This window comes from Penicillium cinerascens (genome assembly GCF_028974065.1).
Source record: "Penicillium cinerascens strain IBT 15544 chromosome Unknown scaffold_4_segment0_segment1, whole genome shotgun sequence".
Taxonomy (NCBI): domain Eukaryota; kingdom Fungi; phylum Ascomycota; class Eurotiomycetes; order Eurotiales; family Aspergillaceae; genus Penicillium; species Penicillium cinerascens.
In genome coordinates this window covers 4,575,200-4,590,832 of record NW_026695298.1, presented here as the reverse complement: position 1 = coordinate 4,590,832, position 15,633 = coordinate 4,575,200, and the positions used below count along the sequence as shown (strand labels likewise).

Sequence of the window (15,633 nt, the reverse complement as noted above, 5' to 3'; positions counted from 1 at the left end):
TCGAAATCAAGGCACAAAGAAACATTCGTCGCAGCCCGTATTCGCTATGCCATGGTCGCAGAAATATCAACGAAAGTCACATGTCCATTGGAAAGAAGAGAAATCTTCATTTGGTCGAGTTGCTTCGATGCAAGATCTGTACATTGGTCGCACTGGTTCCGCCGACCGAACGTCGTCGCGGTCGAATCTCGCTGCCGCTGCCGCTCCGTCGCCTCCGGGTACCGCGAATGGAGCCACGGCGTCGTGTCTGGAGCAAACCCGATGGTCCCACGTTAGAATCAGGCTGGCTAAACGGGTGGACGGGTCTTAGCAAAAGACGAATACAAGGGTAAAAGCAGCCAAAGGGTAAAAATTAAGAAAGACCCGCAGGGGGATGCATGAATGTGGACAGCACAGTGACAAGCTGTCAGAGATGCACAAGACTCACCGAAGTTGGGGTTCCTTCCCGAGCAGGTCGCTCCTTGGGGGTCTCGGTCTCCTCTTGGAGCTTCAAGGTGTTCAGTTTCTTCTGGCTTTCGTGGGTCATAGCCTCAACCTCGTCGATTGGCTCAGGCACGTCAAGAACAGGCGCAGGAGGAGGTGGAACTCCATTCTTTCTGCTGGTCGCTTGCTGTTCGATTGTGATCCATCGGTCCTTGCGGGACTTCTCCCGCTGCTCGGCACTGTTTTGCTGTTCAGTGTACTCATGAGAGCACTCATCAAAGAGCTGAGGGTTAATTTCCATGAACATCTTCATGGCATTGTACACCATGCTGTGGATAGTCCTGTAACGGAAGTAGTCAGTATCGATTGACAAAATAAAGCTGGAAATTTCATAACTCACCGGTTCCAGTGGCCCTTGGAGTTCTCGTAGAGCGGAGCAAACATGATCGGGAGAATGGTTTCCACATTGTCGCTCACGAGGTTGCAGAAGTACTCGTTGTTCCAGAAGTACAGAGCGCGCTCAGCAACCTGATTATGTCCAAAGTAAGCCATCGGCGGAAAAACTCGGAGGCATTGCATACATACCTGGAAGTGAGGGCTGGCCACCGATTTGGCTAGCTGGTTGAAAAGAGGCTCCTGGACCTTCGCAAACTCGGCTGGGTCCATGACTTCGAAGATATCTTCCACCTCGTTCAGGTACATAACTTCCTTGGTGCTGTTTGTCTTCGGCCAGTAGCGCAACAGACCGAGAACAACCTACAGAAAAGCATCAGTATATGAAACGAACAGGGGGAAAGGATCAACGCATACATCTTCAGTCAGTGTCGAGTCCTTCTCCAAGAACTGGACGATACAATAGGCCAGCTGCGGGTGATACATGCTCAGGCTCTTGACCTTGTGCATGGGAAGCAAGACCCGGGTCAAGAAGAGCTTGTGCTCCTCCTTGAGGGGCAAGGCGAAACCGTTGATGATGGAACCCAGGATTTCCAGTAACTCAGCGATACCGTTGTGTCTCTCGGTTTCATACATAAACTGGAAGAAAACATTGTTGATAGATCTTCGGATATATGATCGCAGGTTCAAAAATTTGCCGTAAATCCGGTGCAAGGTTGTCTTGAGGAAGTCACGCTCTCGGGGGTCTTCTGAGTCAAAGAGATCGAGTAACTGCATTGATCGTTAGCCTTTTGATATTCAAATCTCACGACTTCAAACGCATACCTGCAGTACAAACTGATGATCAATATATTGCTTCGCAACATTCGTGTTGAAATCCTGGCTCTCGATGAATCGAAGGAAGAACTCGTAGACAACCTGGATGTGCGGCCAGGCAACTTCCAAAACAGGCTCATCCTCTTCGGGATCAAATGCTTCGCCCTGGGGGGTCATCGGTGGGGGGATAGGTCGAAACAAGTTTTTGGCGAACATCTCCACCACGCGAGGGTACATGGGCTCGGTGATCACGGACCGGTTGTTGGCGACGTAATCTAAGAGCTCGTGAAGAGCCAGCCTCTTGATCTCTTTGGACTTCATATCTGCCGTGGGATCGTTGAAGTCGAAGATAATGTTGCACTGATCGATCTTTTGCATGAACAATTCCTGGCGCCGGTTAGGAGCCACTTCATGGAAGCCTGGCAATTTCTCCAGCTCTCGTTGGCGCTGGTCAGAAATATCGAATCGCGATGAGTGTTGACGCTTGGGGGTCCGGATTCCTTCCGACAGATCCTTCGGGGTAGTCTGAAGGCGATCGAAGACATGGGACTTCCTTGGGGGCGCGAGGTCTCCGGGCATCGTCTCGGCAGCTCCAGGGGGAGGAGGATGCTGTGTGAACGCAGAGAATGAGCCAGGTCCATCGATGTCACCTTCATCCGAGGGGCTAGGTGAGCTTACCGAAGTGCTGGGGCTGATGATCACACTGGGTGCCACAGGCTGTCCTTGCCGCGTCGGAGTACCCGGACCATTGTTCACAGGCTGGCCTGCGATGTTGACTCCTTGGGTTATATAATGCTGGCCTGGGGCGGCGCCCACAGACGGGGTTCCCGCCGGCGAAGCTTCATCGGGCGATTTGCCTCGCGCATCATTGAGAGAAGTTGTGGATGATGTCGGGGTACCTTGGTTCGGCGATGTCGGCTGCTGTGTGTTGGAAACGCCGAGGGAGGCCTGGCTTGATGTTGAGTTGGAGTCTTTCTTCTTCGACGACTTGTTGGCGTCCTTCGCCCGCGACAACTGCTCGTGCTATGATGAACAAAAACATAAGTTTGGATTCAATCCGAATTAAGGAGAACCACCACTTGCATAGTGGGGAGAAGGGGGCTGGCGGAGATGACCGTGCGGTGAGAAGCACACGAAGATAGACACCTACCACTCTCTGTCTGAATCCCTTCATTTTGAAGCCAGTATTGACAACCACATAAACTTCGCTAGGCTTCTTCGTGCCAGTGCAGCCGAGCGCTGCACTCTAGCCAGGGCGATTCGGGTGAGGACAACGGGGGGCCGCTTAGGAAAGCCACGAGGGGGAGGAGGGTGTGTTTGTATCGACCTAGGGGAAACTCATAAGCGCTCCGAATTATCCAACAAATGAAAGTCCCAGGGTATCGTAGAATGACATGAAGCAGTGATATCAGATCATTTGCAGGGGGGAGGTCATCACCCAATGGCGGCCGCTCCAGAAGACCAGAGCGGAGTGTAACCACACGCGCACGGGGTAAGGTGGTTCAGCGTTGGGGGAGAAAGGTACGACTGCAAAAAGATGGAGGGCGACGTACCTCTTTGACCTGAGATGGGACAATTGGTGTTCGAGGTGCAATGGGGACTGGCCGGACGGCGCAGAGGTCGAGATGGGACTGGCGTGCTGGGTCCGCTCTGGAGGATCTCCGTGTCGCTTAGTGGCAGGCTGGGAGCGGGGGGTTCGAAAGCGCCAGGGCCACCCGATTGCAATCCACGACCAGAACCTGAATCAACTGGACTAAAAGGAGGTTGGCCGAGGCCTCGAAATGTAGCAGATCGAAGTCCGAGTGTGTGGGTGGGGGAAGGGGGGAGAAAGAGGAGTGTGTTGTTGAGGTAAAGTGAAAGGCGGCGGGATCTCCTGGCTGTGATGGTGATGGGAGGGGGAAGGGGTCAACTCCAAGGCCAGCACAAACTGCCGAGGCGTTCTTCTACAGTGCTTATCATGTTTAGGCTATCACCAGGTGTCCCTCAGCGTCTGCTCCACGTCTACTCGAGCCTCTACGTGTCGCGCTTCTCCAATACCCTCTTTGTCCACACTATTTTGTATGCGTTTTCCCGCTACTTGTTCGGCTTATGTCATCATGTCACGTGGGTGTATACCAGGGGCAGTGAATCCGGTCAGGCGACTCGTCTCCGAAGATAATATTCTGAATATTCTGAGGGATAAGGTTCTGGAGGATAGTTTATATTTGGGATATTCTCCGATGGCCCCTTGTCTTTCAAAATCCGTGGCCAATTACAACACCAAGCAATACTTTTGATATGGTACTGCCCACATACGCCCGCAAAATATATTCTTCAACGTATGAGACGAATCTGATGTGAGATGTGAAAGTCATCAGGGCAACGAATAATTTTCAACACATATCGGTAGTGCGATAGGTCTTATTAAAAACAAGAAAAGGGTTACCTCTCCAACTAGATATCTTACGACTCTATCAATCCTGAAACGAGTAAATTGAGGTCAACCCTGGGATGAGAGATGTCGAAGGCGATTAGTCATCATATCCGCCGGTATGGAATGCGCCGCCTCAACTGAAGAGGGCTCATATCGGTAATTAATATCTCGGACTGAGAGGGGCGGGCCGATGGAAAAGCTTTCTCCGTATATCAGACCAAGTGAAACGCGAGTCAAATATCGTGCCGTTGGTAAATGCTGCGCCCTCATGGTCTTTTCATCATTGACCCGCCTCCAAACGAAAGCAGCCTGAACCACATAAACACGGCCATACGCTTCTGGATCGTCTCGAGTCCTCAATATTTTCGCTTATAATAGCACGTCCTCACCATGGACTCACAACGTGAATCCAGAACCGCACCGTTCTATCCCGTCCCGCCTCGACGTCTGGTCAGCCTCGAGCACCCTGCCGTGATCCTCAACCTCGACAGAGCCATGGACACGCTCCAGGGGAACGCGGGGATCGAAACTGTGAGGCTTACAGCTCATATATTAAAGTACTTCAGATTCAATCATACTGACATGACGCAGATCCTCAACCCGCCTAAGGCCGATACACCGGCGAAACTAACACTGCGACCTGAAGATGTTATGGCTCGACCGATCCAGTCGATGAGCTGTGCAACAAATAATGTCCTGCTCAAAATCACTGTCCCCAAACGGACAGGTCGGAAGCGCAAACGAGGCTCGGATGAGCCCTTCACCAATGCCCTGCCAGAGGATGTTGAAGAAGCTTCCCTCCGACGGACCTCAAAGGACTTGCTGCGCAGTCTACAAGACAATGCTTCCAAGTACCGGATTGAGGCAGTAGGGAGAGTGGAGCGCACGCATGTCTTTCGAGGTGTGTTCAAAGCTTTCTCTTAATATCTGGATTGAATCTAACAATCCTAGGCTTGCCGGATTTCATGTGGTCGTCTACACGTAGTTCCTTCACGAACCAATTTCGTGAGTGTATCATCCCATTTGACTGTAGGTGAGCTCACTATTCGAGAAAAGACACCTGGCTAAGACAATTTCAGTGGAGAAAATGAAGAGATATCACCTCGACATGTCCAAAGGAGCTACTGTGGACGTGGATATCATCCCGCCGCCCTCGTTCACCCAGGGTGATATTCCGTTCCAGTATATGTAAGGATCCCAATATTCAGGAATAGCTGGAGACATATGCTAACATTCCATCCACTCAAAGGTACCGCCAAAATCCAACAGTCAAACAAGCCGTCGACCAATCCGGCGAAATTTTCACAGTGAACACACAGCAACCAACGAAGATCCGCAGCCACCTAGTCTCGTTTGACATTCCCGTCGTGCCCTCGGAGCCACAAGAAGACGTCGCTCCAATCGATACTGTCGACCCAGCCCTTCGCGCAACCATCGAAAAAGTCAAAGAACTCTTCGAGCAGCGACCAGCCTGGACACGACGTGCCATCCGCAGCAACCTTACCTCAGATGAACAGCAAACCCTCCTCCGCCACGCATTACCCTACGTTGGGTACATTTTCCGATCCGGACCTTGGCGCGACGCTATCATCAAGCTGGGCGTGGATCCGCGCACTTCACCCGAGTACCGCCATTATCAAACCTTCATGTTCCGCGTCACAGAATCCAACGAGGCAGAGCAGGCCCGCGATACTGCTGACGGCCGTGGCCCCAACCACCGTCGCCAGGGATCCGAAAACGAGACCATCAGCTCGGGTTCCAGGTCTGCACAAGCAAATTCACACATCTTCACAGGCCAACCGCCCCTCCAGCGTGATGGCCGCATCTGGATGGCCTGTGATATCAAAGATCCACTCCTACAATCAATCCTCTACCCACCCGATCCGCCTCCTTCCTTCCTGTGCTCCGAATGCGTCTCCATCAGCAACGGTTGGTTCGGAAACGGTACAATGGCGAAAGTGAAGACGATTATGCGTGCCAAGATCGCCGCGCTAATGGAAGACCGTGTGGCGCCTGATTCTGACTTCCGACGCATTCTACAATTTCCCGACCATGCGTCGAGCGAGGCTGATCTTGCGTACTTTACGGTCGATCCAGCTACATCCTCTAGCAAGGAGATTCAATACGCGACGGAGATTAGGGCGACTATCAAGGGAGCGCCGCATTGGAGAAGAAAGAACGAGAAGGAATCGTACGGGCTGGAACGGAGGCCTGGGCGTGGTGGGCCAAGGAAGAAGGGGAAGATGGGGAAAATGGTCGGTTTTGATGGGACTGATGGGGATGTTCAGCCGGAGCTGGAGCAGAGTGAGGGCGAGGAAGAGGAGATGCAGCGGAAAGAGATGCTCGAGGAGCAGGTTGCTGCTGCTGTGGCGGCGAGGGACGCAGCTGAGCAAGAAGAGGAAGGCGATGAAGGGGATAATGATGGGGACGATGGAGATGATATGGACGAGGATGATGATGACCAAAGTGATGGCACAGCAACTTAAAACGGAACTTTACTTACTATGAAGTCTACAATTGAAGTGAAGAAGATTCATCAAAACAATAATCATTCCAATCGTATATCGAGACTTGCGTGTATACATCGTGAACCAGCATCAGACATGACAAAAGTTTCTCATTAATTAAAGGGTTGAGACAAAACAATGTGCAGCCCATATAAAAAAAGGAAACAGGATGAAGAGACAAAAACAAGACGAGAAAAGGGTATGCAAAAGAACATCCAGACAGAACCCAAAATCAAAACATCGGACCCAGAAATCATCAACGCCATGAATGAATCAAATGCAAGGCCACAACCGGGCCGAAGACAGAGAGCGCCAAGGACCATGCAAATGCAAGTGTGTTTTTAGAGTAATCAAGGAGTGGGCTGTGTCTACTCCTCCGCAGCTTGAGCTTCTTCAGCAGCACTCTCGCTTTCCCAAATCTCGATCTTCAAGTCAGCAGATTCGGTGGTCTCGGTAGAATCGGCAGCTGGCTTGGGAGGGGTGGCAGTCTCCAGCAAGGAGGCAATAGAGGTAGTGATGGACGGAGGGAGAAGAGTAGCCTGGGTAGATACGGAAGCCTTCTTAGACGAGGGAATGTTGTCATTCTCCTCATCGTGGACAACTGTATAAGAAAAGGCATTGCAGTCTTCGGGGTAATAGTCGGAGGCAGTGAGCTCTCCAAGTGGCGCGCGGTCCTCCTCCATCTTGGAGGCCTTGCGGGCGGCAGCAGCAGCGGCCAGGGCAACAGCCTGATGGGAGCGAGGAAGGTCAATGCCCAGCTCAGCAGGCGGGACGTTTTCCTTCCCGCGGCCCTCGATGACGGAGGCCTTGCCCTCGTCGTCGCTGATATCGAGGACGCCGGTCGAGTGCTGCATGAGGTTGGTCATCTCCTCTTGCTCAGAGTCGACATGAATATCGAATAACCAAGACGACGGGCCCTTGGCCTTGGGAGCAGCGGGCTTGTTTTGGGAAAGGGCAGCAGCGAGAGAGAAAGGGCGAGTGACACCGCGCTTGCTAGGCTCCGGACGGGCCTTGGCGATGGTCGACCGGCGACTGAATGTCTTGCATGACTTGGGTGGCGGGGTCCGGCCAGCGGGCTTGAGAACAGGAGCGGATCGAGGAGTGGTGGGAACAAGTTTTAGCGGTGTCGAGAGTCGAGATGAGACATTGTCCCGGTTGGTGAGGGCCATGCGGGAGGTCTTGAGGGGCTTGGGTGAGCCCTTGGAGATATCGTCGTCATCGTCCAAGGTGCGCTTGCGCTTTACAGATGAATTCAGTCTGCTAAGATCGATGTTTTCGGAATCGTTGGTGAAGACGGATTGTTTTGCAGACAAGACGGCTCCTGGTGGGTATTAGTTTCTGTGCTTTGGTTACCACAACAAACGAAACGAATCGTACCATTTTGCTGGTTCTGGCGGTTCAGCTTGGAACGCATCAAGGCGTTCATCCTCGGTGTGTCCAGACTCGCAAAGGGTTGGCGGGAGGGAGTCATGGTGAGAGTGGCCATGATGGTAGGAGGCGCGTGAGATTCGGGTTGTTTTGACGTGTCGGCGCTAAGTGGGGAGATTGGCGGTCTACACTAAGTCGATCGCGAGACCGAACGGGAGATTTTCTTTCGTGAGATCGAGAGATAATATAGTAGAAAAGGGAAGAATGAGGAAAATGTAAAGAAATCTAGTCAAAGACAGGAAGATGGTCGGGTGAAGCCTGGAAGGAGAGGAAAGTGGATATAGGGTCCACAAGAGTGTATAGTCCTAGAAAGAGAGGCACGGCTTGGAGAGTGGCAATGGAGGTGGGATGGATCGATAGATATACACTCGAGTAGAAGAGATGGTAGGATGAAGGCAAGGAGGGCGAGGGCAAAGGGGGCTATTTCAAGGCCTCGTGCATTGCACATTGCTCATAGCACGGAGACCGCGACCGCGTTCGCATGCAAGGCGCCTTGCATTCGAGGCGATTGGATCATACCAGGCTCAGGGTTGGAGGTGGCGTTCATGCGGTCTCGGCACAATCCAATTATCATTCCTTTTCCTCGTGTGGGATCAATGGAAGTGGTGTGGAATGTCGACGCGGGTACGCGCTTCTATACTGTACGTTTACTCGTTACTATACCACTATGTATACCATTCAGCTACTGTACGTGTAGCGTAGAGTCATTATTGGACACAATATAATGATAGGAGAGTTCGACTAAGAATATCGTTCACCATGTCCGTGTTTCTGCCGATGCATCACACACTACACGCGTATCCCGTATCCCCTGCGACGCGCGCCAAGTACCCAGTACCCGCCACGATCCCGCTACAATGCCCGATCTCCAAGTACCGGATACTCTACGCGCGACACGCTCGCGTTCCGCCCCTCCTTACACCAGCGCGCGACGGGTTGAACACACCCCACTTGCCAACGCATCTCACCATCGCTCCATTGGCCCCCAGCCCGGTGCAAGATCAGCATGAAACTCCGGGTGCATGCGAATACTGGGAGGTTGAGGGTTGCAGCTTGCAGGTCGCAGGTCGCAGGTCGCGAGGGCCGTGTGCCGGAGGCTGGAGAATGTCCAAAGTCCAATGACCTTCTTTCAGGTATCCAGGTGTAGAATTCAGGGATTGCCACCGGGAGCGTGTGAGCGTGTGAATGAGAGGTAGTCATGAACCTGGTGATTCCTTGAATAGGGTGACGCCCCTCTTGCTCGTGGACTGTGCCATCCCCGTCGTTGACATGCATTCCTCGACAAAAAAGGTTGAGGACTTCTGTTGCACGGTCCTCAATTTACTTCAAGGGGCAAGCCAAGGGCTGATCTAAAACGGATAGATTGAAATTCAAGTCGAGCTTCTCTATACCTATGATATAATTACATTTATGAACTCTATAGTCTCTGCCAATGCGTTACACCTCGTCCTCAAACGGAATGCTATCCATAGCACCCTGGCGCTCCACGGCGCGAGCTGACGCGCGCGCTGCCAGGTGCATCGCCTCGTCCATGACAGTCTGATACCGATGCGGTTTCTCTGCATCGGTGATATCCTGGCCCGCCCTGTCCTCGACGCGACGTTGCTCCCGCCACCGCGCAACCTTCACCGCGTACGCTCCAACAAATGTGTCGCCCGCTGCCGTGGTATCCAAGACTTGAGACACGGCCGCTGCAGGAATCTCGTTCGTAAAGCGCTGGACCCCATCGCTAGGGCCAGAGGACCCTCCATCTGTAGCACTGTACCAGACGCCCTTGGCCCCCAGCGTAATGAGTAGGTACGTCACACCCAGCTTGTGGAAGTATCGGGCCACTTTTTCCTTGCCGTCCAGCCCCTCGGCGTCTGGAACGACTCGGAGGAGCTGCTCGGTCGGCGGCGTCATCAGCTCCGCTTCTGTTTCATTCAAAATCAAGTGATCGACCGCAGCATAGACATCCTCTGGCAGACCGCCCGGTGGTGCAGGAGCTGGGTTGAGCATAACGTCGGGCCCGCACTCAATGCCGCGCTTGCCAGCAGCGCGGTTCTTCTTCTTGTATGCTGCGACTTCCCGAAGGATTCCAATTACCGTGTCAACTGGGATCTCGCCCTGCATCACGATCACATCAGGCACTGGGGGAGATAAAGCCGGTCCCAGAACTTCGGGTTTGGGCTGCATGCCCGTATAGTTCGCACCGGGCGAGAACAAGATGCGGTTTTCACCCCCAGCAGACGAGTCAACGATGATAACTGCCACGCCAGTGTATGCATTCTCAATGACTCGCACTCGCGACGGATCGACTCCGGACTTCTCAAGTGTCGGCTTCAGCAGGGCAGAGAAGTGGCCATCCAGCGCGCCGACAGCGCCGACCATCTCGACGTGAACGTCGCTTTTCGCATTCATTCCCTCTCCAGTGGGTTGTGGTCGTGACATCCGGCCACATGCGACAGCCTGATTCGCGCCCTTACCGCCGGCGCTGGTGAAGTACTTTGAAGAAGTGATCGTCTCTCCAGGATCGGGGAAACGGGGTGTGACTGACACCATGTCGGCATTCAGGGAACCGATGACACGAATGAGGGGGGCCATGATTGGGGATCAGTAGTTCACGTGTAGATGGTGATAGTCGTCCATGTGTTTCAAGAGTCGGTAAGCCGGTGCGGGGGTGGGGGGTAGGAAGCTCAAGAGCGATTGAGGAGCAGACCGCTCAATTCGAATGGACAGAAAAAGCAGAGAAGGATTTCAAGGTTCGCTATTGCTGTTTGTAGAGAAATCGGCCGTACCTGGAGGAGTGCAAAGAGAATGGGGGAAGACAAAGTGACGTGAGAGCGCGGGGCACATTTATCCGGATGTGATTTGCGCGATCCACATCCCGCAACGGAGTCGACTATGTAAAGTCGCGGGTCGTAGACGATATCGCAACCCACGGAAAGGCGTTACTGCCATCTGAGATCTGTTAGTATTCGAGAAACTAGATACATTGAATGATGGGTCTGGAACAAAAGAGCCTGGTCTGCTAATTAATACCTATAACCTCTTGTATACTATGTAGAGTCAACCGCAGTTCGCAAGGTAAAAAGCCATAGGCCCCCGGGGGAGGAGGGGGATCTGACGCTAGTTCAATGGCGGTCAGTCTCTATAAGGTTTCTTGACCTTTCTCGTCCAGATTTGGGTACTGTCTTAGATTACACATATCCGTCCAGAAGGCCTTGGTATTTTCGTGCGCCTCACTATATACGTCTAAGCGCGCCCGGAGTAACTTTTTCCATTCAACATCTATGGCTAAAACGTATTTATACCAAATAGGAAAGAAGGCAGCGTATTCCAAATCAAGTATACTAATAACCTTTCCGTTTTGGACTATGATATTTCCCAAATTGAGATCGCAATGAGTAAGCATATAGGGTTCGCACTTTAGTAGGCGCTTTTTTAAGTTCTCCAAAACTTGTGGAGGGAGGTGAGGAAGGTCAAGGGCCAAAGCATCCTGGAGCTCTTAGTTAGATTAGAACAGTCCACAAGGCTCAAGATCAAAAAATAATAAGCCTAGATAGTATAGGCTTTAATCGACACACTAAATAGAAGTTAATGTAACGGATCAAAGCTACTTTCGCACTTTTACGTTAAACTAGTGAAAATACGCGTTCCCTAGAAATCTTTGTTATATTGGCTAGGTCCAGCAAGCTTGGTCGTGATAACAACTAACCGCATCTAGTAAATCATAGGTCCGAATATTACGCACTATAAGTTCAAATAATGCTACATATCTGCAAAGAAGACAGATGCCAACGGATTGAATAAGAATTACATGAAGAGATTCTCAAGGTATTTTCATTGCTTCAAGAAGTTACAATTCATGGTATATGAAAATTTTCTCTCTGCGTGAGTACCCATTCTGTGGCATCTGTTTTTGATGCATGCTGATGATCAAATTGCCACTGCACAAGACCGTCAAGAGTTACCTTGAGAAAAGCACCGCTTTGCGTGAGGTTGAAGATGGCCTTCAATTCGCTTCCGTTGAGTATAGGCTTAGCGAGTGGTGCGTTTTGCAAGCCCTAATCAAACACGTGGTCCATGAACTTCGAATATCCGCCAAGTAGGTCGGCAAAGACGCCATCGTCCACAGCCTGAGAAATGGCGTCGGCTAATAGCGTGTATAACACTTGGAGCTTCCACGACCTACCCCAAGACCTGACTGCCATGCCGAGAGTGCTTCGGGATACCCCGACTGAAGCTGTCGCAATCTGTCGTACGGATGCATGGATAGAATCCATATTCTTGAGGCAATCGCCTAGAATTTTTGAAGTTTTGCTTGTTATCTTGATTGCCCCGGTTGCAGTCTTCACAACTTTCTCGATGTCGGTTCTCCGAAGTGGTGCGAGCGGCGCCCAGGCCGCCATCAACCAGATGTGCTCCCGTGCTTCAGACTCCCAGAAGTCTCTCTTCGAGTGCCCGGATTTATGTTGCAATAGAAACGCAAGATTCCTGAATGCGAGGGGCCACGAATTCGGCCATGGGATGTTATGTTCACTGTGAGGAAAAGCATGTAGCAGCCTTTGTCCTAGATAACCTGGCGGATCTAGGAAGACTGTGGAATATAGATCGCATTCATAGAGAAACTCAAAGGCGGTCAACGGATCTGGGCCCTTGATCATTATCTCAATTTCAATCCCCACTCGCTCGCGAGTGATTTTCACATTGAAAGCCGTGTGAACGAGTGGGTCTTTCATCGCTTGTGCCGTTTCTTGATCAATTTGGAAGCCAAGCCAGCTGGCAAATCTGACCAACCTTAGGATCCGAAGAGGGTCATCCATGAAGGTCTGAGTAGGCTGGAGTGGTGTCCTAATGATGCCGGCTGCCAAGTCTGATAGCCCCATCTGGGTGTGATCTTCGACTTGTCTTCTGGTTAGGTTGTAAAAGATGGAGTTGATTGTAGCATCACGGCGATAAGCATCTTCTACCGCAGTACCGAATTCGACTTGAGGATTCCGGCTCTGGTCTGTATAGACTTCTTTTCTCAGGTTGACAAAGTCAACCGACAACCCAAATATTTCGATAGTTCCTGTCTCTAGGTGCTTCGACTTCTCTGGATTGCTGTTGATTTTGTGCAGCCCTTTGATGGTTGGGGGTACACCAAGCCTCTGGGCTTCGGCGATGTACTCTGCGGCCGAGCGAGCAAAATGGTCTTCGAGGGCTTCCCCAAACTGAGTCCCAGTCATGGAGCTAAGAGCCACATCGATATCCTGGCTTTCGCCGCCGAGTAGTCTGTCCCGAACCCAGCCCCCAGTGAACCATATCTCGAGATTGATGGCGTCATGGCTGTTGTGCACGATGTGATCCCGGCAATCCAGCAGAAGCTTCCGCAAAAGCTCTTCGGCTGGTGATAAGTCTATTGTACTTTCGGAATGTTTCGCCATTTGCTGCTGACGAGCCAGCGACTTCTGATGACGTCTGTGTTGGTGAGTCAGTCAAGCATTTCGTGCTCAAAGCAGCCGCCAACTTGGAGACTCGTAGAAGGTTGGGTATGTGAGGCTTCCGAGGCTGAAACTGTTCAAAGAGCCGGCGTAACAACCACGTGATCGTATGTGTGTATAACCCAACATAGTTGATTGATCTCATAAAGCCGTATACGCCGCGAGATAAGAGTATCCAGGGAGAGACCAGTAAAAATACGCTTGTGCCAAATTAATGGGAGCCGGTAATAGAAATGATGAGCCATGAAAGTGAAAGTGGAAGTGGAAGTGGAAGTGCTTCCTCGAATAGCCTTGGAACGTCCGCATCTCAACAAGGAAAGAGTGTCTCGAAGGAAGCTCTTACTCTTCCACTTCGCATCTTCCAATCACTTGCTTTGCTTTGGCTCATCCTCACAGGTCCGCTCATCCTCCCTCCTCTTTTCCTCGTCCAGTCGACCCTTCGACACGGCTTCGCCGAGATATCAACCCAAATCGCCACGATGTTCACCTCTTACTGCAAGAGTGTTCAAGGACATCTGGAGCATATTCAGGAGTATGAGCCGACAGGCTTGCAGGACAACCTTCTCGCTTTCGAAGCTCGGCTGACTTCTCTTAGTGCCGCCAGACGGACCCTTTCCCCCAACAAGCACGGTGATGAGGCTTGCAGACCGCTCGAAGGCCACCCCTCTTCATCTTCTTTGGATGTTATTCCGGAAAATCCAGCCCGCGTGTTTTCAAAGGAAGAGATGGCCGAGTGGGCCAACATGCATCGCAAGCCATCTCCTTTGCCCTTGAAGAAGACATCGACAAGTTCATCTCTCGCAGATGGTCCGGGCCGCAGGATACCGGTTGTTACCTTCAAGCGCAAACGATCCCCTTCACCATGTGTCTCCCGTTCTCGCCCCCGTCAGGGGCTGTCTGAGGGATACAAGGGTCACATTTTGGTTGAGAATCGTGAAGAGGCCCGAAGATTCGCTCTGATGATGGAAGGTCTTCCATACAGAACTGAAAAGGTGCACCGCATCGTTTTGTGGACTGATGGATCTGTTGTCCATAACTGCGGAGCTGGATCAGTGGTGTGGAAGAGGTCGCCTGATCACAAAGACTGGGATGGCAAAGGATTTCCTTTGCCATATAAAACCAACTGCTCCGTTCTCACGGAGGTCTTTGCGATTTCACATGCCTTAGAGATTGCCGTGGATCAGCTGAAGGGCATCCGGGGCCTTGCTTCCAAAGCATTTCGCGACGAAGGTCGTGAAGTTCAGATCCAACCAGAGTATCGCGTATTTGTTTTCACAGACTCTTGTGAGGCGCTTGATATCATCCGCTCTGGCCGTCCGATGCGAGGCCGGGAGGCAGTTGAACTGTGGCACGATTATATCCGCAAATGCATCAGACATTACAGTGAGCTTCGGGGGCTTGGGGCAAATATCCAATTACGCTTGGTCCCCGGACACAAGGGTGTACCGGGCAACGAAGAGGCCCACAAGATTGCAAACACGACTGCCCATTCCCTAGCATCTGACTGGGGCCTTGAACGGGGATGCAAGAGCCGCCGGATTCATAAAATGCTTCAGTCTATGGGTCGGTCTATGGGCAGAAAGCTTTGTTGGACACATCGGGGCTCTGAAAATTTATCGATCCCGAGAAGCTCTGGTGCGGATGAAACTTACTCACCTCCGACAGTACGTCCAATTCCTTCTGCGGACAACGCCTGGGAGGTAGAACAGCCAGTAACAAGAAAGAGACCATGGCGCCGGCTCCTTCATTCGATGACACCGCACGTTTCATTCCCAGTCCCTCTCGCTATCATGATGCCAAATATTGACAGAGATGCCGATGAATGGATTCATGGCCCCCAGGAGACACTACCAGCTCCAGCGCTGGACCCTTATTTGGGTTGGACACCCGTCAATTACCAACGACGAGTTTCCAATGGTACTGTGGCGGCTAAGCCTTTGAATCCAGTTCTCCTTGAGCCACCAGCCATCGTCATCATTGATTCTGACTCAAGTACTTCGGCTGATATCTGAAAGGAATCAAGATGTGTTGTGTTGATCTTGAAAAAGTCGATTTGAGTCTGTATCACCAAATCGGAATTCATGTCTTTCCAGGATCCTGTCAACCACCCTGCAAGCGATAACTTATTCTTAACTCCTCTCCTATGCATGAACATTCTGTTTTTAAAAATCCCTTTGATTGTCTTTCC

At 51.6% G+C, this 15,633-nt stretch overlaps 6 protein-coding genes across 6 annotated transcripts; 2 read left to right on the top strand and 4 right to left on the bottom strand.

Annotated features, from left to right (window-relative positions):
- Positions 1–106: 106 nt before the first annotated feature.
- On the bottom strand, positions 107–2,806 carry N7498_010876 (protein phosphatase 2A regulatory subunit RTS1; the record flags this gene model as incomplete). Its single annotated transcript, XM_058457932.1, has 8 exons — positions 107–247; positions 428–764; positions 824–951; positions 1,009–1,179; positions 1,234–1,587; positions 1,642–2,241; positions 2,311–2,655; positions 2,783–2,806. The coding sequence occupies 8 exons, from the start codon at positions 2,804–2,806 to the stop codon at positions 107–109; spliced, it is 2,100 nt and encodes a 699-aa protein (XP_058304831.1).
- Positions 2,807–4,435: 1,629 nt separating this feature from the next.
- Positions 4,436–6,531, top strand: N7498_010875 (transcription factor TFIIIC subunit TFC1; the record flags this gene model as incomplete). Its single annotated transcript, XM_058457931.1, has 5 exons — positions 4,436–4,576; positions 4,637–4,946; positions 4,997–5,074; positions 5,125–5,233; positions 5,295–6,531. 5 exons carry the CDS (start codon positions 4,436–4,438, stop codon positions 6,529–6,531), a joined length of 1,875 nt encoding a protein of 624 aa, XP_058304830.1.
- A 389-nt stretch (positions 6,532–6,920) lies between these two features.
- N7498_010874 (uncharacterized protein) lies at positions 6,921–8,038 on the bottom strand (the record flags this gene model as incomplete). Its single annotated transcript, XM_058457930.1, has 2 exons — positions 6,921–7,873; positions 7,930–8,038. The coding sequence occupies 2 exons, from the start codon at positions 8,036–8,038 to the stop codon at positions 6,921–6,923; spliced, it is 1,062 nt and encodes a 353-aa protein (XP_058304829.1).
- A 1,379-nt stretch (positions 8,039–9,417) lies between these two features.
- Positions 9,418–10,563, bottom strand: N7498_010873 (ribokinase; the record flags this gene model as incomplete). Its single annotated transcript, XM_058457929.1, has 1 exon — positions 9,418–10,563. One exon carries the CDS (start codon positions 10,561–10,563, stop codon positions 9,418–9,420), a length of 1,146 nt encoding a protein of 381 aa, XP_058304828.1.
- A 1,463-nt stretch (positions 10,564–12,026) lies between these two features.
- On the bottom strand, positions 12,027–13,388 carry N7498_010872 (poly(A) polymerase; the record flags this gene model as incomplete). The annotated part of the gene is made up of 1 exon (XM_058457928.1): positions 12,027–13,388. The coding sequence occupies one exon, from the start codon at positions 13,386–13,388 to the stop codon at positions 12,027–12,029; it is 1,362 nt and encodes a 453-aa protein (XP_058304827.1).
- A 536-nt stretch (positions 13,389–13,924) lies between these two features.
- On the top strand, positions 13,925–15,457 carry N7498_010871 (ribonuclease H family protein; the record flags this gene model as incomplete). The annotated part of the gene is made up of 1 exon (XM_058457927.1): positions 13,925–15,457. One exon carries the CDS (start codon positions 13,925–13,927, stop codon positions 15,455–15,457), a length of 1,533 nt encoding a protein of 510 aa, XP_058304826.1.
- Positions 15,458–15,633: the final 176 nt, after the last annotated feature.